Source organism: Rousettus aegyptiacus, unplaced genomic scaffold (assembly GCF_014176215.1).
Source record: "Rousettus aegyptiacus isolate mRouAeg1 unplaced genomic scaffold, mRouAeg1.p scaffold_m13_p_2, whole genome shotgun sequence".
Taxonomy (NCBI): Eukaryota; Metazoa; Chordata; class Mammalia; order Chiroptera; family Pteropodidae; genus Rousettus; species Rousettus aegyptiacus.
In genome coordinates this window covers 153734868-153760419 of record NW_023416295.1, presented here as the reverse complement: position 1 = coordinate 153760419, position 25552 = coordinate 153734868, and the positions used below count along the sequence as shown (strand labels likewise).

Genomic DNA, 25552 nt, shown 5'->3' with positions numbered 1-25552 from the left:
AAATGGAATAAATTGCCAAAAATTATATTCTAAACCAAAGAACTGTGCAAAGAGGACTAACTAAATTGAGATCTGGAACAAGGAGTCTTTTCAGTAAAGAGATGATCTATATATTCAGTGTAGTCCCTGTCAATCTCAGTAGTGAATGAAAAACCATTCTTAACATGTATATGAAAATGCGAAGTGCCAAGAATAGCCCAAATAATTTTTTTTAAGAACAAAGTTGGAGGATTACAGTTCATGATAACAAAGCTGACTCCTAGATTGCATTAATCAAGTTAGTGTGGTAATCTTGTGTAGACTGATGAACATATCAATGAAATGCAGTTGAAAGTCCAGATTAACACTTCCATTCACCGTCAAATGATTTCAAAAAAAGGTATCGAAGCAGTCAACAGGGAGATTATCTTTTTTTTTTCAACAAATAAAGTTGAGACAAATAGATATCCGCATTCATAAGAATGAATTTAGACCCTTACTTCACATTATACACAAAATTAACTCAAAATTAATCACAGACCTAAATGTAAGAGGAGCAACTAAATACTTTAAAAGAAATCAGAGAAAAGTTTTCTAAACTTGAGTTAGGCAGACCTCTTAGACACAACACCAAAAGCATCATTCATAAAATCAATAAACTAATAAATTGAAATGTATTAAAACTGAAAATTTTGCTCCCCATAATGACTGCTCCCTGATGTTCACGCCGTGTACAATTCCCTCTCCTCTAGCCTGCAGAACATGGCAAGCGTGAAGGATTTTGCAGATAATTTTTATCCCAAGTCAACGTATTTTGAGTTCATTGAAGGAGAGATTGTCCTTTGTGGGCCTGACGGTATTGCATAAATCTTTTAAAAGAGTGGCTAGGCCTCCCTTGAGTGAGGGCCTCTTGCTGGCCATAAGAAACAAGCAGCCATGTCATGAAGTGCCTATGAAGAAAGCTGCAAGAAAATAAACTGCCAACCATGTGAGTGAGCTGGGAAGTGGATTCTTCCCCCAGTCGAGGCTGCAGAGGAGAATGCAGTCTAATCAAGAATTTGACTGCAACTTGGTGAGACTCCAAAGCAGAGAACACAGCTAAGCCTTGCCCAGACTCCTGAGCCTCCAAAAATTATGCGATAAGAAATGTATGTTTCTTTGTTTAAGCCATTAAATTTGTGGTAATCTGTTACACAGCAACAGTAAATGAATACAAGAGCTTCAACTGGAAATTTGCTTTTTGGTCTACTTGGCAGAGAAAAATCTCTTCTCCATCAAGTAAAAATTTGGTTTGTTAGTCTTTTGTTTGCCTATTTGTCTGTTTGTGCAAGAATATACTAGTTCTGTAATGGAATACGGTGCTTTTACATCTACACTAGGGAACTTGTGTGACCTATATCTATTCTGCACTGAGGCTAAAGCTGTACAGAAGCAAGTTCTCTGTTTGTTTATATATTTTTTAATTGACAAAAAGCCTTTGCCTGTTATTGTGACTATGAAATCTTTGTCTTCCCCTAGAGAATATTAATAAAATAAACTATAATGTCTCACATCAAAGGAGCTCTGAGTGCTTTATAGGGTTTAAGAAACACTTAGAAAAAAACTAACACTGAAAATTCTCAGAAAGTAAAGAAACTGAACTTTTATTACTTTAAACATGCTTGTCCTTAAAAAAATTAAAATCTTTCTGACAGAAACTGCTCATTCAGGAGCATTTTTCTGTAAGAAATCAGGCATGTAAAATCAAATTGATTGCTTCAACAAATCGGACTGGCTTAATACTCTTAATTTGAAGACAAGTATCTGTTTTTTCCTGACTTTATCTCTGTGGAATGTTTCATTTTATAAAATTTGGGGGTTTTATTCAAAATTACTAAAATTCTTATGCCGGTTTACGGATAAGGTAAGCTAATATTATGTCCACATGAAGTTAAAATACCAAAAAAGTAAAAACTTGTTTTCAAATAAATTGAATAAAAATTATGAAATATTCTGCAAAGCAATTCATTTTGGGTGGTAAACACACAATGTAATATGTATATGACATATTACTGAATTGTACACTTGAAACCTATATAATTTTATTAACCAATATCTCACAAAAAATTAATAAAATTTAAAAAAATTGTTTTCTGTAGTATATCAGCTTAAATTTAATTTGTAAGATTCTTAATTAAATTTAAGTCCCTAGACTAATACTAAATTGAGTAACAGTGGAAAATCATTGGATTATTTCTAGGTAAGATAGAATAATAAAATGTGGTCATCAAATATAGTTTTTATATACATATAACTTTTCTTTTTATATTTGTATTTTATAGAGCAGCTGTTTCTTTGGATCATGTTAACATACATAAGCGTTTTTGTTCTAATTTAAGTAAGTTAAAAAGAAATGTGTGTGACTAGAAAGTTGTAACACATGGGCTTGAGAACTTTGGGGCTCTGTTACAATATTAATGTTTAATAGTCCTCAATTACTTAACTTTCCTTTTTCTCTGTGAAAGAGAAGTTAGTTACTTTGATTAAAAACTAGAATTAATAAAAGCAGTTGGCGCCATGCTGGGAACAAGAACGGAAAAGGATTGTGACTTTTAGGTAATAAAATGTACTTTCGACTTTCAGGAACAAAAGGAATAATTTCGTCCTATAGTAATAAGTCTTCTATCTTCTGTCTTCACTGTACTTGATGAGAGCTGAAATCTCAGTCCAGTTATTTTAGCTGACCTGCTTGGAGTCTGCCCCACTTGGAGTCTGCCCCACACAGGCATGGCAAGCAGAACAGATTTGAACCAGTTCATACTCAGAAAGATTTGAACCAGTTCATACTCAGAAGCTGGGGCTACCCTTCTCAGACCCTTTCCTTTCTCAGATTTACCTGTGTCCTCCTGCTGCTCTTGTTACCCTGAACTCTGTCCTCTGTTTCTTCAGTCCAGTAAGTCTATGAGTTTTCTACTGAAGTTTTAGCCACCTGGCATGGTGCAAACTGGGACCAACCATGAAAACAGGAAACACACCCCCTGCTGTTCCCTTCTTCCAAATGTTGACTTTTTTCCCAGTATCTGCCTACTTAGGTTATTCTCCAGTGTCTCCAAATAGTTGGGGTTTTTGTATTTTATCTAGTTTATAGGTAATATCTGTGGAATTGTTGGTCCTATTTGGAGCTATTTGGTCGTTACTCTAAGTAAAATATTTGGATATATATTTTTACTACTTTCCATGTTCTCCTTTTTCTTTTTCCCTTTATTTCATGTAGGATAGATTGGTGATCATTCAGTTTACAGTTTAGTCTGTAGATTGTAAATTATGGAATCATAATGAAAATAATGGAAGAATTGGTGGCATTGTCCTGAGATCATGGATTTGGATCAGGATGAAATTGGAAAAGTGAATACATTTTTGAATCTACAAGTTTGGTGGTTGGAAATATGACCAAATGCTTTGACTCGACTTACATAAATAGGTGGAGTCTAATTTCCCTAACTTTAAATACAGGCTGTAGTGATTCATTTTAGTAAATAGTATGTCATAGAAGTGACTCTGGGTAATTTCTCAGACTGGTTGAAAAGTTGATCCTTCTTCATTTGCCTTTGGAGTCCTGAGTCACAATGCTGTAGTAACCACGTAGAGAAACCAAATAGAAGTACAATTGAGATGCCTAAGTCTTCAAGTCCCTAGCAATTTGAGCCTTCCTTATGTGGGCACAGGAAAAAGCCTTCGAGATGCCCCAACCATTATTGACTGCAACCTCATGAGGGATTCAGAGCCAGAACCACCAAACTGAGTCATTCCTGAATTCCTGACTCTTAAGAATCATGAGTGATGACAGTAATTATTGCTGTTTTAAGCTACTAAATCTAGAGGTGACTTGCAATGCAAAATTGACACCTAATATGCTGAAGGGTAGTTTCTTTTGTTAGCTGAAAGCAGGGATTTTTTGTAAATTTTAAATGTGGAGTAAAGAGTGAATGTTGGAGTGAAAAAACAAACTATATTGCATTATTATTAATAATAATAATTGTTATTATTTCAGTCACCCAGGAACTGAATCCTACTCCTGGAACCATGCTTTATTAGACCTCTTGCTTTAGAAAAACAAATTGAAATATTTTTCTAGCCTCCCTTGAAATTATAAAAGCCACTGAAATGGCTTTTTGATGTGCCACTTCGGCTAGGATGAACTATGTTCTCTAGAATTCCCCTTACTGTATGTTCCTGCTTAAGGTGTCCTACAAAGGCTATTCTCTCAGGAGAACAGAAGGGGAGCAACAGCCATTTTGTAGCGTACTCACACCTTTTCCCATTACCCATTCAAACACTGGTTGAGGTACTGCTGGAAAGGATTTTTCAGATATAATTAAGGTCTCAAGTCAGTAGATTTAATCAGAAGGGAGTTTATCCAGGCAGAGCCTGATTTAGTCAGGTAGAAGCACTTTAAAGAGGGACTGGGCCTTCCCTGAGATTAAAGGAAGCCAAGTAGCAGAAGGAAAGGAAACATATAAAATATCACTACATTTGGGATGTCCGTACTCACCTTGTTGCTGATCTGCTGATTCACCTCATTGACATAAAGCAGTAGCTTTGCCTGCAATTACTCTCTCTTCCCTCTGGATCAGCTTCAATTTCTGTAACTCTTGGGCCAGCTGTGTATGTTCAGCTTCGTGACGAATGGCCCAGGCTTCTGCAGGATACGCTCGTCACCTAGGTCAGCAGCAACAAGAACAGACATGATTCAGTCCATCCTTGTCGGGATTGAGCTCATGCTTGTGAGCTTCCAGAGCACCCGATCTTCCCTTCCTAATTGCTAGCCTATTGACTTTGGGTTTGAACATTACACAGCCCTGCATTGACTGTTTAGCCAGCCCCCACAATTGCGTATGGTAATTCCAGTAATAAATCCTAGTGGTTCTGCTTCTCTGCTTCAACCCTGACCAATAAGCACAGACTGTGACATCTGTCTCCATTTAGTAATTATGTAGTGCTGCATAACAAATTAGCCCCCAAAGCTTGACAGCTTAAAATATGTATCTATTATCTCACTATTCCTGTGGGTCAGGAATCTGGGGACAGCTTAGCTAGATCTTTGGCTCAAGTTCTCTCATGAGCTGAAATCAAAGAATCAACTAGGGTTGTGGTCATCTCAAGGATCAACTGGGGGCCAATGCACTTGGCCGTTGGCCCTTTGGGTATTCACCGACTGTTGGCCAAAGAATGAGTTTCTTGCCACACAGCCCTCTCCATGGGGCAGCTCACAATATGGTAGCTACCTTCCCTTAGAGTGAGCAAGACAGGGCACTCTATTAGCCTGCTAGCACTGCCATAACAAATAGCAGGCTTGGTGGCTTAAAAAACAGAAATTTATTTTCTCATAATTCTCAAGACGGGAAGTCGAAGAAGGTGTTGGCAAACTTGCTGTTTTCAGAGGCCTCTCTCCTTAGCTTACAGGATGGCTACATTCTCACTGTGTCCTCACATACTTTATCCTCTTTGGGTTGTCTGTGTTCTAATCTCTTCTTGTAAGGATACCTGTGATAGCAGATTAGGGCCCACCTTAACAGCGTTTTAACTTAAACATCTCTTCAAAAGCTCCATCTCCAAATAGTCATATTCTAAGGTATTGGGAATTAGGGATTTGACATGTAAATTTGGGCAGAGTACATATTTACAGCCATGGTTAGACCAATGTCCTTTGTGAAGGTACGCGCATGTAAATACATATGCTTGCCTGAACTCATTTCTTCCAAGTTTTTCTGTGGGTCCAGTCCCCCCATCCCTGTGCCCACTATGTCTGAGTTCATATACAAGCTGCTGTTGCCAGAAAGTTGGGAGCCTCTTCGGATGGGTTCCAGACATTTCTGTCATGGAGCTTTGGAACTCTGCACATATCAGTACGGGCCGGGGGGTGGGGGGTGGGGGTGGGCAGGGGGGCGTGGAGCTGCTGCTATAGTGTTGATGATAAGACTCCTTTGCTACCAACCCTATCAATCACTGCTTCCCCCAATGCACCATTATTTACTCTTACTCTGTCTGCCTGCATCCAGTTCTACTCTCAGTGTGTTAAAGAGATCTCAGAAGCTTGTCAGTATAGTCTTGGTCTGTATGTGATGCTGTTTAGTCATATGTATACATGTCCTATTTTGAAAATATAAATCTATTCTTAAAAATAAATTGTAAATCTTACATTTCAAAAAAAAAATTCCCATTTGGACATGGTTTTCTCTTTGGTTTTGCTTACTTTGTTTTGAATCCTTGTGTTTCATCTCTTAGTAAAAATATATGTTTTTTAACTTTATTAATTTAGCTTTTTTCCCCCCTCAGGTACAACTGTGCTAGCCTAAGTTAGTTTAGCCATCTATACCTCTAAATTTTATATCTATTAAACAGAGACAAATAATAACTACTTTGAGGAATGAATTGTTTTGAGACTTAATTGGAATAATGCTTATCCTTAAATGAATGCCTTACACATAGTATAAGCTCAAAATATGTCACCAATTACTATAATTAAAATCATAATTATTATTACCTAAGGAGGAGTAAGGATGTTGTTTGTTTCTTCTAATGCTGCCTGTTTATGATTGAGGGGGAAAAAAATTAACTACTATTTGTTATATGAACACCTGAAAAAAAAAGTCAGTTTCTATAACTAATCAAACTATAATCTTATTTGGTTCTATTTTTTAAAATCTGATGTTTCTGATTATTTTATTTGGTCAAGATGCTATAAAAATATTCACTACTGCATGAAAGGATGTGTGTATTGACAAAGTATAAAAGCTATCAAAAAGCTTAATTATGTACATACATAATAATACGCTATTTTGGTTTTGCCATATACCCAGGGTAATTCACTAGACATAGACTATGTCAAAAAAGTTTTCTGAGAAGATGAGTTAAACTTATGAAAGAATATTATCTTTAAATTCTATCTTTAAAATATTTCCTAATAGAATGGCCTTGATTTGAATCTTTAGATTACACCTTCCATTTCACATTACTGGATACATTCACATACCTTCAAAAATACTCTCTAGGTCAAAGTAAGGGAATATTTCTTTATAATGTTGAATGCTAACGTTAACAAAAATACGTCATTAACGTTCTTCAGAGGAAACATGAAATATAAAAACAGAATAGAGCATTAGAACACAACTTACACCTTATAGGTTTCAGATCTTACTATGGGAAGTTCACCTGCGGTGGAAAGAAGGAAGGAAGGAAGGAAGGAAGGAAGGAAGGAAGGAAGGAAGGAAGGAAGGAAGGAAGGAAGGAAGGAAGGAAGGAAATATTGTTGGGTTCTAAAAAAAAAAGACAAACAAAAATACCTTGCAGCTAGGAAATTTTGCCTTTTGGTCCTCAGTCAGTTCTCCTTCCCCCAGAATTACTCTATTTTTTAAGTTTTTCTCCCTTAAAAGCAAAGTTCGGTAAATAAAAGTAAGTGATAAGCAGTATTGATTGACAATAATTGTCCAATACAGTTTGTCTACATCCTCAGGTGGCATTCAGCACATTAAAAAATGCATCCGATTTATTATAAAATTGTGATTTTATACATTGCAAATTATATAATTACAAATGTTTATATTTATTTCTAGACATCCAGAAAAGATTCTATTTCGGATACAAGAAAGTCCGATGAGAGAACATAAGAATAGATTTTTTTAAACTATTCATTCTTAACATACTTATTTTCAGTGTTTTCCCTTAAGCTTTTCTTCATTTTAAAGTGAAAATTACAATATCTGTATAACTGTCCATGTACGTTATATGAAATAACGTGCATGACATATATATAAATAACCTGTTCTGCATCTACCACGTGTTTAAACTCTAAATGCTATTATTAAGAGCAGCAGACAGGAAGGGGCGGAGCGCCAGCGGCTGCCAGTGCCTGAGCGCAGCTCGGGAGGAAGGGGCCGCAGCAGAGGCACGGACGTGAGCACTGCGGTCGCTTAGTGCCCCAGCCCCTCCACGTCCCGGCCGTCGGTAGGGGTCTGCGGGGCCTGCGGCGACTCTCGACAGCAAGCACTGGGCGAGCGGCGACACCGAGTCCATGGCCATCGCGGCGGCTCCCTCTTCCTGCGCCCTCGGGGTTTCGAGCCCGGCCGCGGCCCCCAGCTCCTACGGGGTATTCTGCAAGGGGCTCTCCCGCACCCTGCTCGCCTTCTTCGAGCTGGCCTGGCAGCTGCGCATGAATTTCCCGTACTTCTACGTCGCGGGCTCCGTGATCCTCAACATCCGCTTGCAGGTACACATTTAGAGCCGTGATCACGCTGACGGCTTCCCGGGCCAGCACAATGGTGGGCTTCCAGGCGGCCCGGCGGCCAAGCGGAGCTGCGAACGAGAACCTCCGCAGTCTCGCGAGAGTGCGCGGGCTCCCTGCGTGGCTGCGCTCTGCGCCCTTAGCTGCGCCCCTGGGACGGTCGCGGGAAGCCCACGGTGACCAAGGAGAGAAAACCCGCAGTTTTCCGGGAACAACGAAGAATTTAATTAAGGCCCACGACAATATTTAAGAAGCTGTGAATCCTTACAACAAAGACAGGACTAATAGGATGCATTTATAGAAAATGAAAGCTACTAAAATTTTCAGGAAAAAAAATGTATGTAAAACAAGCCCATGGTCCAAATTAAAATAAGATCATAAATTTCGGGAATATTGAATTGGATTGTAAACAAGACGTTGAATAAGAAACTGAAGATCTTGAGGATGTGATGTGGAAAGCACATTCCACCAGAGAAAACAATGACAATCAGAAATTTTCACTGGGAGGAAAAAAGCTGCAGGAAAAGCATCCTAATACAAAACAGTGTAAAATGCTGCAGGATTTTGAACAGAGTTGGTGTGAGAAAATGGGGTCTATTTTAGTGTTCCTGTGAGTAGCGTGTGGTTCAAGACCTTGAAGCCAAAGAGAAATCCAATTATAGCAGAAAGCTTGGCTTTTTAATGAATAACATTTAAATAATAATCAATGTAAATGTTGTTTATGGTCTTTTTCTTTTAAGAGAACACAATTATGGTTACAGAGTAGAATGCAAATATCACTCTTCATAATGTGGAAGTACAGATTTCAGGTAGGGACGTTGCAGGGGAGGGGAAGATAAATGGAATGATAGCAAGTGGCCTTACAAAGCTGAGAGATAGTTTCATGTTGAGGCGCAAAGACATTTAAAGAGTAGCCATAAGTTGCTAAAATAACTATATTAAAGAGGGAAGAAAGTAGAGGAGAACAGGAAGTCAACAAGAAATGCCTCAAGATGGACAGTGAGGTGGAGTATCTTAGAAAAACAGACTACCTGGTGTGTTCACATACATAGTCAAAATTTTTTAGTTTTCCAGAGAGTCTGAAGATGAATTAGTAGTCTGTAGATTTTTTAAAAATTAAGCAAAGGAAGTTGCATTTAACCCCAGGAAAAATAAAAGTTTCAAGAACTATACTGAGTACCTCAACTGTGAATACTAGTTGTATAAAGTCAGTCATAATTATGAAAATACTAAATATGGATTTAACAAGAAATGATTACGTAACATTGGGGGGCTTGACAGGAGAGAGATGTGTGTAATGGTGAATCAGTCAAGATCTAGTATAGAAGAGTCAAAAAAGCAGTATTGAACATGTTATTCAAAAAAACTACAATAAGAGCTAAAAGTTGTAAGTGGTTATCTGGAGAAAAAAATGGGGGATGGTAGAGAAAAGGTAGAGGATTGCTGTTTTCCACTACCAGTATAACAATATTGGTTTGATTTTTCTTAATTATATATATTTATTTCTTTGATTAAAAATGAAATAAATTTTATTTTTAAAATTGCTCAGGTAGTTGAAATGTACACCACTGGTTAAGAGCCACCAGAGCAAAAATTGACTTCTTAAATTAGGGAGATCTCTGTTAAAATACAAACTAATTTTGTGATCTTAGGTGAGTCCATTAATCTGCCAAAACCTTTGTTTCCTCAACTATTAAATGAGAGTAAAACACCACCTTATTTGGTCAATCTGAGAATTAACAAATAAGCCTGTTTTAGTGCTTGATACATGCACAATACACAGTATTTGTTATAACAGAATATCTCATTAACATATGAATAAAACTTAGAACTCACTCATGGACTTTCTTCTTTTCAGTGGAGTTTTTCAGGCCTAAAGGAGATACATAGGATACTGACCCTAGGGGTGTGGGGAAGAGACTCCCAAAAGATTTTAGGTAAGACATTTGAGCCAAAACGGGTCATTGTTTGTCAAGGTAAAGATTTAAACTATTTGCAGTGTTCTATATTTCCACTAATTGTATCCAACAAACAAGTATATTCTAGGATTGTAAAATAAGCACCCCCTCCAGCACCAAATCTGGCTTTTGAGTAATTGTTCTTCCTGCCTTTTATTCCTTATCACCAGCCAAACTGTTGAGCGCATCCTCCTCTACCTCTCTCTACTTAAAACTTTCTTCTGCCTTCCCTACCCCACTTGCTCCCCACCCCCATGGTTACTCTGCCTGTATTTTAAGGCTATGCTTAGATGTCACTTTTTCCATTACGTTTTTCCCAGATTCCTCTGACCAGATTAAAGTTAATTTCTTTTATTCCATCTAAGGGCTGTGTTAAGATCAACTATGCCATTTTCATTGGCTGTCTTATTTTTGCCTAATTATGCATTAATTATCAGGGTTTTTTTTTTTTTTTAATATCCAAGAAGACAGGTTTCTATAGTATCTTCCCTTAATAATTATATATTGCTGTGATAGAGACAGAAACTAAAACATTGTAGTCTATCAGAAATGTAATTTGATCAATGAGATAATTCAGTAATGCCAAGAGACTTACAAATAGTGGGCATCACTATTCTCTAGAGGCACTAATGTCCCAATTTGTAGGATAAAAGACTGTGAATGGTGATATACAGGGATGCTTTATTTGGATGACTGTATGAACATGTGCCTTCAACCTTTTCTTCATGCCAGTCTTTTGTTACACTGAAGAAGCTAAGGCACTTTAGCAGACTTATTTATCATTTCCTGCAACTAGATTCAAAGCTCTGTGAGGGAAGATACTGTATTCTATTTAATATCAGCAAATGTAGTATCGCGTAGTATCAGCAAATACATAGTAGGAACTACATGAAAGCTCCATGATTTAACATTTTTAATATTTTTCACAATTGCTTGTATACCTAGATGTGTGTTTTTTTAATCTCACATGATACAACTTGATGAAGTTTCCCAGGGGAGAAAGCAATATTTTTGCCCTGACTAAACCACTTATTCTAATTTACAGGTAATTTTATTCATTATGCTATCCTTTCAGGTAACATCCATGAAGCCAAAGATTTTGTTCACTCGTTGCTCTGTTCCTAGTCTAGAACAGTGCCTAATGCAAAGCAGATAATAAGTTTTGTTGAATGAATGCCAAATTAGTTTGTATGTTTGTTTGTTTGTTTTTTTACAACTAGTCATTGATCAGTAAAGGAAATAAAGATATATTTGCCTCTGATTTAAGGCAATCCACTTTATTGCCCATAATTTAAGCTATTTCATGAATATTGATTGGTCCAGAGATTCCCTTAAGTGTGAAGCAAAAAGGTGGCATAATGCTGATCAATGAAGAAAAAACATTGGGTACGAGTGATAACTAATAAAAATGTTGAGAAGGGTGAATGTATGATAGTTTAACTTAAAGTTTGGGGAGCAAGAAATTTTTTTTAATTGAGGGTAAGAGCAAGTGTGATGACTAAAAGAGCATATCATCGCCATCAGCATCATTTTTTAATTTTATTGTGTTTGTAATACTGGGAACAATGAAAATTATTTACATGCATAATCTCCATAAATCTTATGCGTACCCTATGAGGAAGACATTTTCATCACTTTTCAGATGAGGAAACTGAGATTTAAAGAGGTTAAATAACTTTCTCAAGGTCATAGTAACTAGCCAAACTACAATTGGATGTCGAATTTATCCCTAAAGATACATTTGATGGAGAATTGAATTTTTTAAAATGTTTATGTAATTCTAAGTAATCCTGTTTCTTTTCTCAAATTCTTAAACAGAAGTATTACCTGGGTAATTGGCAATATCTTTTTTAATTTTTATTTTTTCTATTATAATACAATATTACATTAGTTTCAGGTGTGCAACAGTGATTAGACATTTATATAATTTATGAAGTAATCGGTGATCACCCCAATAAATCCAGTACCCATCTGACACCATGCATGGTTATTACAATACTACTGATTATATTCCCCATGCTATACTCTACATCCCCATGGTATTTTGTAACTACTAATTTGTACCTCTTAGTGCCCTCCCCCCTTCACCCATCCCCTTTCTCCAATCTGAGAACTATCAAAATGTTCTGTGTCTATGAACTTTTTTCTGTTTTTTGTTCTGTTCTCTGGATTCCACGTATGACATTTGTCTTTGCCTGACTTCATTCAGCACAATACTCTCTAGGTCCATCCATGTTGTTGCAGATATCAAGATTTCATGCTTTTTAATGTCTGAGTAAATTCCATTGTATAAATATACCACCTCTTTATACATTCACCCATTGATGGACACCCAGGATGCCTCCATGTTTGGGCTATTGTAAATAATGCTACAATGAACATAGGGATTCACGTGTCCCTTTAAAGTAGTGTTCTAGGTTTCTTCAGATAAATACCCAGAAGTAGGAATAGTAGATCCTTCTTTGTCTCATTAAAAAAAAAAATATTTTATCGAGGGCTTTATGTATTAGACTATAAATATTCAATATGAGTTGATAAGTAAATTCAACTATTTTATACTCACTGCTGCCTAGTCATTTGGCTTGTTGGTGAGGAAGAGGAAGCAAAGGGATAAGGGGAGATGAGGAAAGGACATTTCCCCAAGGATGGAAAGGAGTATAGGTAAGGTAATCATGAATTTTGAAGCTATGTCGATCACTGCCCCAAGGACACCTAACTAATGTCACAAATTCTTGCAGTCCTATTTTAATGAAGGCTTTTCCTGGGGGAGCATCAATAGCATTTGATAGAGTCAGGAAGAAAATGGGACTTATGCGTGGAGACATAAAGGGCTGGGAATAGAACACTTAGGAATATAGGGACAAAAGGGGAGGGAGAGAAAAATTCTAATGCCAGAAACTTTGAACCTGGAAAGTAGTCTGCAGTAGACTTAAAAGTTTCCAGGCAAATGGATCAAGAAAAGAACCCTGCAATAACTCTCAGAATTCCCAACAATTGCATTGGATCGGGTCATGTGTTACCATGAGTGTCAAAACTTTCTTGTAATTTTAACAACACTTGATAGCCTATTGCAAAGCGGGATTACTACCAGGCCATGTCATGAATCTTTTTACAGCTAAAGTCAATGCCTCACTTCTGATCCCCACAAATACAAAGCTCATCAATGCTCTTGAGACAATTACAAGGCCAAAGGACATTCCTGAGTGCCTATACTATGAAAAAAAGAAACTATAGAATTCTTTGTAGTTTAATTGCAGTACATCTGAGGGAACCCTTTCCAGTTTCTGTCTTAACTAGGGATCTTCAGCAAACATTAGAAATTCTCGACCATGCTTATGGCTTTCAAGTACCAAGCGTGTTGATTTATTCACAGTAAGGTAGTGGAGTGCCTCAATGAACAATAAGAAAAATGGAAGTCATTCATATATTGAATGAGGTGGGTTGTGTATACCTTTTCATATGAACCAAAATGAGGAAAATAAATCATCATGTAACCAAAAGGCAAAAATCTCTAATGAAATACTGTACCTAGAATGTCTTGACTCTGAAATCATTGGCACAGCAATAGAGGTTGTGTCCAACAGATAAAAAGATGTTTAATGTGTAAGTAATGGTGTTTTTCAAGGGACTATTTTAGCTTTTTAATTGATAAAACTTTGAAAGCAAACTGAAAAAAAGAAATTAATTAATAGAAACTTTATAATTCAGAAGTCAGATTAGATCTATGAAAGGGAAAAGAAGTTATTTTTAAAATTAACATTTAAACATGAGGCTAAGAAATAGAAGTACCTTAAGTATACAACTTAAGATAGTGCCTTTGTCTTCTAAAGCTCTATCTACTTTGTTGTCCCCCAAATTGCTAAAATTGAAAATAGCCTGTTACCTGTGATTTGTTTTCAACAAATAATACCCCCTCCAAAAAAAATATTGTCTAACTTTTTTCTCAATTTATCAAATCAACCATCTGATAAATTTTTTAAATGAAGGTTTATTCTAGGCAATCCAGCACAAGGCATAGATTTCTATAGTCAGCATTAGCCAATTTCACAGGTGAACAGACAGTAGAAGAATGGGTTTCGCAGATATTCCCCTGGTTTCTGTACTTCAAAAAAGGAAGCCCTTCGCTCAGAGGATATGAGGTTTAATCACTAGCAGCAGACAAAATGCCTGAAGTGTCAAGGATTCAATATTGTCAGTAAAGTTCAAGACAACAGAGCTAGAACACTAAAATATCTTCTAGGGTTAAGTTCTAGGGGTAAGGCAGGGCTCAGGCATAATAAGCCTCTTTTGCCATTTGAAACATTATTTGAAACTCCTGGTCTCAGGTGAGCAAACTGAAAAAAATAAAACTCATTACAGCAAAACTATGAAAAGTTAATTTGGAGGGAAGTAGTTGGCAAAAAAGCAATGATGATCATTTTATTTTTCCAGTAATTTGGTCTCAGAATAAGACAATTCTCTCCAAATTGAATGGTACTAGCTATGGATGTGATAATGGTAGCTTTTCTTGGATCATGGCTGGGGATTCTAACACAGCGTCTTATTTTGGAAGGTAAGGCACAGAGCATAATCCCAAAAGGCCATTTTAATAAGGAGAATGGAATACATCAGTAACCACTGCCCAACATAGAATTCAGGCTTCACCTTTTAATAGTTATTTTCTGCGCTTCTATTATCAGGAATAGGTCTCTCTGCTTCTCAGAGCTTCATCTTCCCAAAATGACGACATGACAAATGAGGACTTATTCCTAATGAGACATTTACTGCTAGATCCCACTCATAAGAAACAAGGACTGTGCATAGTTGTTTATTTTTTATTTTATTTTATTTTGGTCATTAAAAAAAGTTTAGTAACACTAAAATGTAAATCTAAAAGCTAAAACTAAATATCCTTACTTCTGGTAAGAATAAAGTAATCTTTAACCTTTTTTCCCTAAAAGGGATAGATTCTAAGCTAAAGTATCCTCAACATTTGAACCTAAGTATAGCCGATATGATTAGAATTTCACCTTTCCTAAAGCAAGATAATCCCAGGTACAATCATTAAGAAATTTTGTTTTATTTTTTTCTTTTAGTGTTATAAGATATAGTTGACATATAGCACTGCATAAGTTTATGGTGTGCAGCACGATGACAACTTATGTATATTGTGAAAGGATCACTACAGTATAGTAAACACCCATCACCATATAGATACAGAAAATAAATGTCTTTTTCCTTGTGATAAGAACTTTTAGAATCTACTTTCTTCACAACTTTCAAATATACAGCAGTGTTATTTTTACTAATCATGTTGTACGTTACATCTCCAGTACTTATTTATCTTATGACTGCAAGTTTATACATTTTAACCACCTTCATCCAGGAAATGTCTTATATGGTGTTCAACATAAATGAATGCAGTTTAAAAATCTAAATCTTTTCATAGGTCTGGATATACCCATATTGTTATCATCATTATCATCATCATCATGGATATGTCGGAGCACCCCATAGTACAGTTCTCTGTAGTGATAGTACACTTTACAAAGCCCTCGTGGTTTTTATATTCTTTCCAGCATCAGATTTGGCCTCCTGCTCTATCAAAATTAACTTATAACCCACGAATAACCACAATTTATTTTCTAGTCTGTTTTTGTTTGCTTCTACCACTGAAAAATTATGGCAATTGTAAACCTGAAGGTTTCTTCATTATCGATAGTTTTTTTAATATATTTAAAATTATAATCTCTAAAACTACCATATTGTAAACTATTATTATAATGTCATTAACAAGCAAATTTTACTACCTACTGGCCTTAAGATCATATACATTTTCAGTTACTTTGATTTTGTCTCAATTATTTTATTATGAAAGTGAAATCAGCACTATATATACACACAAACATTTCTAAAACTTATATGAATATGTGATATTCCAAATTTTCCTTTCTGTTTTTAGTGGGTTAGTCATGTTTGTTTTCTCTGACAAAGGACACTAATGTTTATATAATCCTTACATGCACACACACCTCGCACACAAATTTGGTGCCTAGGTTTGATTTTGATTCTTGTAGACATGTATTATTATACACATAGAGACATTATTCAATTTCTTTTTATAAATTCAGTTGATTTTTCTCATTCCATAAAGGTAGTGGCTGTTCTAGTGTGGATTTCTAATGGTAGTCTGCTCTTTTGTTTTAAAAGTTATGTCTGTTGTTATGGGATTATATGTTTTTAGCATTTTTATTCCTTAATGTATTTTTAACTTAATATTGTACAAATATTTCACCTACTCCAGCTTGGAAGGAATTTTTGTTTCTAAATAATCCTGTTTTTTCCTTACATATAAATGTAGTAAATATTTGCCAAGATACATAGAATTAATACACATTGCATTATATGTTTTATATTCATATTGTCTTGAGTATTTTCTTGCTACTAGCAAATGTTATGTCAATGATGCTTGCTTTTTAAAAAAATTTTGAGTGTATTGTTAGTTTATAGGCCATTCTAGGTAAAGTTTGTGATGCTCAATAGTGTTTAAAAGAATCCAATGAGAAAAACGGAAGTTAAAATGGCTCTTCGATGTCTCCTCATTGATTTAATTCTCTTGGTATATAGAAATTCTGGAAAAGTCTATGAAGCTAAAGGTTTCACTCTTTTCAGGTGGCAATTAAGATGCCGCAGTAGTCCTAAGCCAGTTTGTCTTAGCTTGCTGTTTCCCAAAATTAGGATAAATGAGTGATCCGAAGGAAAAATATTCAATGTGAACATGACGAAGGTGTTGGCCTGATCTCTCCGCAGTATAAGGAAAAACCAACCCGTTAATCGGGTGGAAGGAACATGAAGCGTGAAGAGAAGGAGGAAAGCCATCACCATTTTCATGGTCCTCTTATGGGCCTCTGTGCTAAAGTCGCCAGAACTGGAGTTCAGCTGTGCGTTCCTGATGTGTCTCTTCAAGGAGAAAAATAAAAGGAGCAGTTAAGTCAGGGACAAAAGAAAGGGAACTAAGTAGATAAAATTGTAAACAATCAAGGTATTAAAGGTTTACTTACATCTAAAGACCACGTTGAGTTTCTTTCATATATTGTATAGGCATTAACCCAGAAATCATTTAACGTGTCTGTTAATGCAATGTTGAAAAACAGTAAGAAAAAAATACCCCAGTGGAAGAACAAGTAGCACCCTGCTAATTCTCCACCTCAGCCAGGCAAAACAGGAGTGAGCAAAATTGGCTATTTTCAAGAGGTAGAAAACACTTAGGTGGCAAGCCAGGTAGCTAAGAGATTGAACAGTACCCAAGAAATAGTAATAAATTTTGCTTGTTCATCAATGGCATAGAGATGTAGCCATAACGCCATTAGAAGTAAATCAATCAGTACTGTCCAAAGAAGAGTTATTCTGAAGATAGCCAAGCTGGTGAGGATGCCGTCGGCTAAGGAGAATTTTTGACTTTTCACCTAGTCAGTGCAGTTAACTAGTGCAATGAAGCCATTCCCCAACATGCCAGCTATGAATTCTCCTGTTGCCACTATCAGAAAAATATTTTCTATTCCAGATGAAATTTCTGTAGAAAGAGTCCAGAAAGCTAATACTATGATTCACTGATTTCTTGCTGTCAACATGTTGTAGGGTAATATCCAGTTAGATATTCTTCACTTGTATATTAAAAATGCTCAAAAAAAACTCAGATCCCATCTCACTTATCTTCATGAAAGACTTCCCTCTTTTGTTTCAACTTTGGGTCTGAAGTATGTACAAGGAGATTCCGTCTCATAGATCTTAATGAGGAGCTATAACATTACTTTCAATCTGATTTCCAAATTAAACAGTAACTGTGCCCACTCATCATTGGCACTGGCAGCAATTTTCCCCTTGTGAAGACATCTGGAAGGATATATTCAGGTATGCAAACATGCAAATATGACACAGATTTCTTTACAGCAATTTGTACTTTCCTTTTCAGTTGAAACTTGGATTCAAGTTTCTTAATTTTAATCTCTAGAATACAGGCATTATTCATTAATTTCATTTAATAAAATCCATAATATTTTAGACACTATTATAGGCAAAATAAGTGTAATAATGAGAAGTAACGTGAGGGAGCTCACAGAGTAGTAGAAAAAGCATTATTACATAAACTATTAAAACTGAATGTGATAAAAATTTGACCAAACTGCATATGAACAATATTATAATCCAAACAGCCATATTTAAGAGTTTATAGTAAACTTTCCCACCCTTACTTAACCTTATTTACAATAGGTAGCTATATTATCTAAATTTAGATTATTATAGTAAAAACAGTACTACATATATTTATGCACATCTAAAATTTACACTGAATGTATGTTGTTCTAAGTTTTGCTTTCAGTATAATTATGATCTTTTTATAGTAATAATATGAATGTGGTTTTTAATTAATAAATCTATATATTTTTTAATTCTGTTACATAATATGAGAAATATCTATTTCTGCCACTCTGAAAATGCAAATTGCCTATCTTGGAATTTAATAAAATTAATAAATGCCTAGATACATCAAAATGTTTATGATTGGAATTTCAAATTAAAATTAACATTATAAGCATGTTTCCAACTTCTACTTAAAGATAATTTATTATATTTTACACTACAAATATTATTCTTATTCTCAAGCATCTCGCCCCTTTTTATCAACAAGATCTCTAAGAACAGCAATGCGATGCTTTTTCATTTAAAAAAAAAAAAGTTAGTCATTGATGTGATGAAGGCACGTTTTTCCCATCTATGACTATAGTTGCTCAGTTAACTTTCTATCAACATTTTATAGATTTTCTACCTAGTCAGATTTCTAATTCATCTTGATTTCTAAAGAACCACATGTCTCTCTCCCCTACATAGGTTGCAATTATATACACCTTTTGCATATAAAATTAAATAATTTAGATTATCTTTGAAAGAATATTAGTAACCAATGTTTCAAACAAAAATAACTACTTTTAAAGTTATATTGGCTGACCATGTGTGAATTACCATCAAAAGCAATCTGTTCTAGGGAAAATTTTAATTACACGCAACAATACTTGAAGGAACTCGGTAAGGAAAAAAAAAACCTGTAAAAGTGAAAATCTATTCTTAAAATTTCCTTGTAAATTATTATCTTTGAAAACACTCTGGAAAGTCTAGCTGTAAATCTGTAACAGATTTTCTTGTTTTGAGAAGCTTTTTAAGATGCCACAGTACCTTCAAGATTGTCTGTCTTAGTTTACTATTTCCCACAATCAAAACAAATGGATGTCCTGAGGGAAAGATATATACAGCTAACATGGCAAACTTTGCAAATTTGTTGTTCCACAACATAAGTATCCAATTTGCTACTTGCACAGAAAAAAAATGAACTATGAAGAGGAAAAAGAAAGATATCACCATTCTTATGGCCCTTTTATGAGCCTCTGTGCTAGAGTCCCTTGAGCTCATAGAGTTGAGCTGCAAATTTCTGATGTGTCTTACCAAGGACAGAAATAAAAGAAGCAATGAGGTCAGGGACAAAACAATGGGAAAGAAACAGGTCAAGCTAAGAAGAATCAGGGTTTTAACATACTGAGTTTTACTTTCATCTATACATAAAGTCAGATTGCTTTTATCTACTATATAGATATTTAAGAAAAAATCATTAAAAGTTTCTAGCAATAGAAAGTCAAAAATCAGAATGAACAAAGAAAATAAAAAAATCACAGGAATCACTCTATTCAATCTCAACTTCAGCCATAGGAAAAGGGGGTGGGAGAAATAAGCTATCTTAAGGAGGTAGAAAATGCTTAGGCAAGCAGCAAGCCAAATGGTCAAGTGATTAGTTATTCTCCAAAGCAAAGTCAAAAGTTTTGCTAGTGTATAAACTGAATGTAAATGTAAAGATAGTCCCATTATAAGGGATTCAAACAATGATACCAACAATTGACTGATTCTGGAGATGGCCAAGCAGGTGAGGATGAAGTCTGCTACAGAGATCTTCCGGTTCTTGACCCATTCAGAGCAGTTTGCCAGTCCAATGAACACATTTCCCAAAACTCCAATGATGAATTCTGCTATTGACAGTATCGTAAAGATTACATCCAATCCAGTGAGCATTTTCACAGAAATAAAAACAAATTTCTAATACTATGTCTCAATGATAAACTTATGATCAAACTGTTGCAGAATAGCATCCGTTTCTGATACTTATCTTCATTGCTTTTGTTCCAATTTCAGCCTTACGCAGAACCTCTTGCTTTTGGATATAGTCATATATGCTTAAGAAAATCTTTCTGCTTTTATTGTAATTCTGGTCTCAATCCATAAAGATCTGCTAAGGTATACAGTCTCACATCTTTCAAGAAAATGTTTTTTATGTCTTTGAAAGAGCTACTAATTTCCAAGCCAAACAGTTTGCATTTCCATTTATTGGCACGGACTGAAAATTTCCAGTTGTGGTAACAATCAAAAGGTTAGTCAAATATGTTAGCATGCAAATATGGGTCAGATTCTTTTTCACTGATTTGTACTTTACTTCTCACCTGAAATACTGTAACATTTAGATCCATATATTTTAGTTGTTTTTCAAAGAAAGTTGTAGAGATAATCTAAATAACTTAGTTATTGTTTAATGGACAATTAAACAAATGTAGTATGGTTACTCCAAAAAAAAAAAAAAAAGCATTAGGAAATCTATAAAATAGTGAAAACAAAGAAAGAAACAATGAGATAAAATATAATGTGAATATAGAAAAGGTAACTACAAACATTACCATCAGGGGGAGAAAAGGGATGATATTTGCCTTGGATTCTGAAGATACTTAGAATTTTATGTGGAAACTGGCAAGTCATATTCTGGACTGATCAAACAATATACAAAAATACATCAAAACCAAAACTACTTTTCTGAAGTTAAAATATTTTAACTGATAATTTACTTTAATTTCAATCTAAACATTCCTCGGGTATGTCAGAGTAACATATTCACAGTTCAACATATTCCCCAGTTTTGCTCTTTATCTTTGCACTTGTTCTATTTCTTTCAGCCAGAGACATAATGCTGTCAAGTTAGTGTTAATAGACAGAAAATAGGTAGAAAATAATTTCAGTTAAAATAAGGAAATAGTAAACAGAAATATCTGTTCTGCATTCTAGGAAAAATGATTTTGACAAAAGCCAATAATGCATCAGAACCAAACTCAGACTTTGTGTCTTCATGTGTCAGCAAAATTCTATTGTTAGTATTAAGTATGCGAGTGTAGCAGACAACATCAAAAAATGAAATCATCAAAAAACTTGGTCTTTTTCAATGTTTCTCGTACTCTTCAATTAAATTCTATTAATTAATTTTTAAATGTCTATGTCAAGAACAATTTTGTGTAATGAACTATTGGTAAATTATTTTGTATAAACAAAAATATTTTAATTTAGGAGAAGTATTTAAATTTATAGGAAGAAAGAATAAAGGGAAGGAAGGAAAGAGGGGAGAAAGAAGAAAAGAAAGAAGGAAAGAAAGAAAGAAGATAGAAAGGAATTTTTTAAATAAAGCAAGTCTGAATAAAAATAAAGAAATTTGGTAGTATTTTTGAGAGGAGAATGATATCTTTGGCTATATTAATGTCTAGAGACGGAAATTCATGGCTATGAGTAGCATTTAGGACATAGAATCAGTAAGGTTTGGCAATGAATTTGGGGCTATAAAGAGGAAGAGAAGCCAGGAATGACATTTAGTTTTCTTCTTTTGCATCTAGATGCGTGGATAACTGTAACCTGAGGGATCATGAGAGGGAGAGCAGTTTTAAAGCCAAAGGGTAGGAAAAAGAAGAGTTGGAAGATGGTGAGTTCTGTTTTGAATGTTTTGGAATACCTGTAAGTTATCCAAGTGAAAAGATGGATAGATTAGGTACTTCAGTATTTGTTACTGTACCTCAGAACAGTAATTTAGACTACTAGCAGACATTTGGGAATCATCAGCCCATACTCCATTCCATAAGAGATGATGAACTCCAAGGGCCCTGAGGAACACCAGAGGAAGAAAAAAAAATAAAGAAAGAAAAAAACTGAAAAGCAGAGAAATGGAGGAGGGAAACCAAAAGACTAGGGTTTTAAAGTAACTAAAAGCAAAGAGTTGTATAAGGAGAGAGTAATTAATACCTCCTGATATTAATGAAAGGTCACTTACAAGGAGGTACTGGAGGCACTTAGTTAACATAGTGAGAACATTTTAACTGAATCAAAGCCAAACTACCACAGATTACATAGTCAATGAGATCCCAGTTATGAGGCATTAGAAAACCAATTAATGTAATAACACATTAACAGATTAAAGAAAAACAAGGGGGGAAAGTTTGATATGATGCTACATCTATTTGTAATAAATGTTCTTACCAAACTGGGAATAGAATAAAATATTTTTTTTCCCTGATAAAATGTTGTCTGCAAAAACCTAGAGGAAATATTATACCTATCTATGATATATTGAAATTATTCTCCTAGAGTTTAGGAAAAATCAGCCATAAATATCTTCTTATGTCTATTTTTTGGATGTTTTTACCAACTCAATAAGGCAATAAAGTGACTTAAAAGATAGAAGATTGTCAAACATGAAACAGAACTATCATTATTCACAGATTATGGTTGAGATTACATAGAAAATCCAAAAGTATTCTTAAATACATGTTAAAATATGATCATCTAGCAAGGTTTCTGGATACAAAATAAATGTGCAAAAATCTGTTCCATTTCTTCATACCATCAACAGTTAAAATGACATATTCTTTTAAAAAATGAAATTACCACAATCAACAAATATTAAGCATCTAAGAATGAAACACACAAAAATTATGCAAAACCTTTATGGAGGATATTAAAATATTTGTAATGGCCTTAGCATTTTTATCATGGAATTAGCTTATAATTAAAACATACTGGATATAATCAAACCCTCTAGATTTTGTAAAAATATAAACCATTGTCAAACACAGTTTCCCATTTTATGTATGTTGTTCAAGGACATTAAATTCTCGGACTGTGTTGTTGAGTATATTGCATTTTCCTACTTGGTATCTAGATCATGGATTTGTGTCAAGTCTATAAATAATAACTTCTAATATAATATTGGCCATTTCTATGTCCATGAATACCAGCCCTGTTCCTTTCACCATGTCCAGTCACTTGATTATTTTTTCTTTTTGCCATATCTATAGGGTCCAAATTTCCATGTGAGGCTATAGATGACAAGTAATCTCTTGTTTGTTAATATCCAAATACAGATGAATATTCTATCACTCTTCTTGCATTTTCTTTGCCCATCAAATTTATGACTGTATCTTAAGCTGTGGAAGATAATTAAAGCAAGAATTTGCAGACTGTAAATTTTAAAAGTCAATCTAAATATACCTTCATCCAAGTATGTGAGAAAGATATTGATCAGAAGATGATCCAGAAAAGGAACAGGGTATGTGGCATGCCCTAGAGTCTTCCAGTAAGCAGAAATATTTGACCATTTATCTATATACCTATTTACACTATACTACAGTTCTTATTCTCTGTTTTGTCCACAGTATCAGGGGAATCTATATCTGAAGGATTACTGGAGTCAAGTTGTAAAACAAGCACTATTCTCTTATCCATAAGTCTAAGAACTGAACCCCAAAGGGAACTTAGTTTGCCAGAACTTGCCACTCTTTATGTTAGCATAAAGAATATTTGTAATAATTAGAGTGGTTCTTGTCAAGATTTAGAATTGTAACTGATATGTTATGTATGTTCACTAATTCAGGTATGTCTTTTTTAAAATATCAGAATGATTTTAGAAGTGAGCCAAAAAATTAGTCGAGAACTCAAACAATATCTGGTAGGGAAATTACAAATAGTTTTAGTCATTTATTTTACTAGTTGTAAGAATAATTATAGCAGCAGTAATACAGGTAACATTTATAGAACTCTTACTATATGTCTGGGTAAAATGATTTATTTGCATTTGTGCACACATTCGCCTAAGGACATATGTAAGAATATTCATAATAGTGTCCATACTATAAAACAATGTAAATTTAAAAAAAACTTAAATTAAGTAAAAAGTGAATGAATCTCACAAATAAAAACACAAAAGTTTAGATATTTGTTTTTATAAAGAGGCAAAACTAACTACAGTGCTAAAAATCAGGATAGCAGTTACTTTTAAGATGGGTGGCAACAGTAATTAAGAAAGGATATGAAGGAAGCTTTAGGGGTGCTGGCATCATTCTGTTTTTCTTCTGTAGAACAGCTGTAACACTACTTTGAAGGCTTATTCTGATGATTAAATGAGAGGATGTGTAAAAAGTGCCTAGCATTGTGTCTTGCACATACTGAGTGCTCAATAACTGGTCAGTCTTGTTCAGAATGAATTTTCCAAATAACTACAGACAAAGGGTTTTTATTTTTTAATCTCTCATACCCAGAGTAGAATTTTATACTCTTTTTTCACTTGGTTAGGGTGACCAAAAGCAAAGCAGATGTTAGCTAATACAACTGGAAGATTCTTTATAGTATCTTGGTTTCCATTGAAAATAATTGGATTTAAATAAGGATATAAGTTGGCTCAATTTTTTTAAATTAATTAAAGTTAACTGTGTGCAGATCGTATGTCTCGGGCAGAGAAATAAATATTTAACTTATTAAATATTTGGTTGCTTTAGCCAATAGTAATTAGATCTCCTCCATTTTACCATGGAGAAAGGAACTAGAGAAAAAGTTGTTTTGGTTTCTGTGAACAGAAGCAGATAGAGGTGGGAAGAGCCATATTCATTGAATGCAACACAGTGGTGTTAAAACAATTTTCATTAGAATGAAACTCTGATATCTATCCCTACTTTTGTGATTCTGCCAGAGGTTAAAAGACTATGGATCCAACACACTTCAGAAATGAACCTCATGGAGACATTTAAAACGATGTCACCTTTAAACTATTTCTATCTCAAGGGTGACCCTCAGATCTGGGAGTCAAGCTAGAGATGGGAAATTGGATGATTGGGCCATTAGTGCCACTTTTTTAAAATCTACTTGAGTCCAAAGATTATTTTTTAACATGAACTGTTTTTTTTTTCCTAGTGCTTCTAAAATTTATTATTGCTGGATCATGAGGTAGTTCTGTTTTTAATTTTTTGAGAAATCTCAATATTATGTTTCTTATCAGTTTGTTATAAGTGATCCTTAGTATGTTAGCATCTAATAGAAATGCATGCTGAATTTTCTAAATACATTTTCATTATACCTAAAGAGAATCATGTGAATTTTATGTTTAATGCACTTATCAGAATTACACTAATTTATTTCTTATATTAGCAGTCCCCAATCTTTTTGGCACAAGGGACCCATGCTCCTATGAGAACCT

At 34.7% G+C, this 25552-nt stretch overlaps 2 protein-coding genes and 1 pseudogene across 2 annotated transcripts; 1 reads left to right on the top strand and 2 right to left on the bottom strand.

The window, feature by feature from the left end:
• The first annotated feature begins 7860 nt into the window (after positions 1–7860).
• SMIM10L1 (small integral membrane protein 10 like 1) lies at positions 7861–10074 on the top strand. The gene has a single exon (XM_016156417.2). The coding sequence runs from the start codon at positions 8030–8032 to the stop codon at positions 8234–8236; it is 207 nt and encodes a 68-aa protein (XP_016011903.1). The 5' UTR covers positions 7861–8029; the 3' UTR covers positions 8237–10074.
• Positions 10075–16818: 6744 nt separating this feature from the next.
• On the bottom strand, positions 16819–17895 carry LOC107516529 (annotated as a pseudogene).
• Positions 17896–19320: 1425 nt separating this feature from the next.
• Positions 19321–20292, bottom strand: LOC107516574 (taste receptor type 2 member 42-like). The gene has a single exon (XM_016156425.2). It carries the CDS (start codon positions 20290–20292, stop codon positions 19321–19323), a length of 972 nt encoding a protein of 323 aa, XP_016011911.2.
• Positions 20293–25552: the final 5260 nt, after the last annotated feature.

Coding starts and splice junctions, on each gene's coding strand:
- SMIM10L1 (XM_016156417.2), top strand. CDS start 8,030: ATGGCCATCGCGGCGGCTCCCTCTTCCTGCGCCCTCGGGGTTTCGAGC.
- LOC107516574 (XM_016156425.2), bottom strand. CDS start 20,292: ATGCTCACTGGATTGGATGTAATCTTTACGATACTGTCAATAGCAGAA.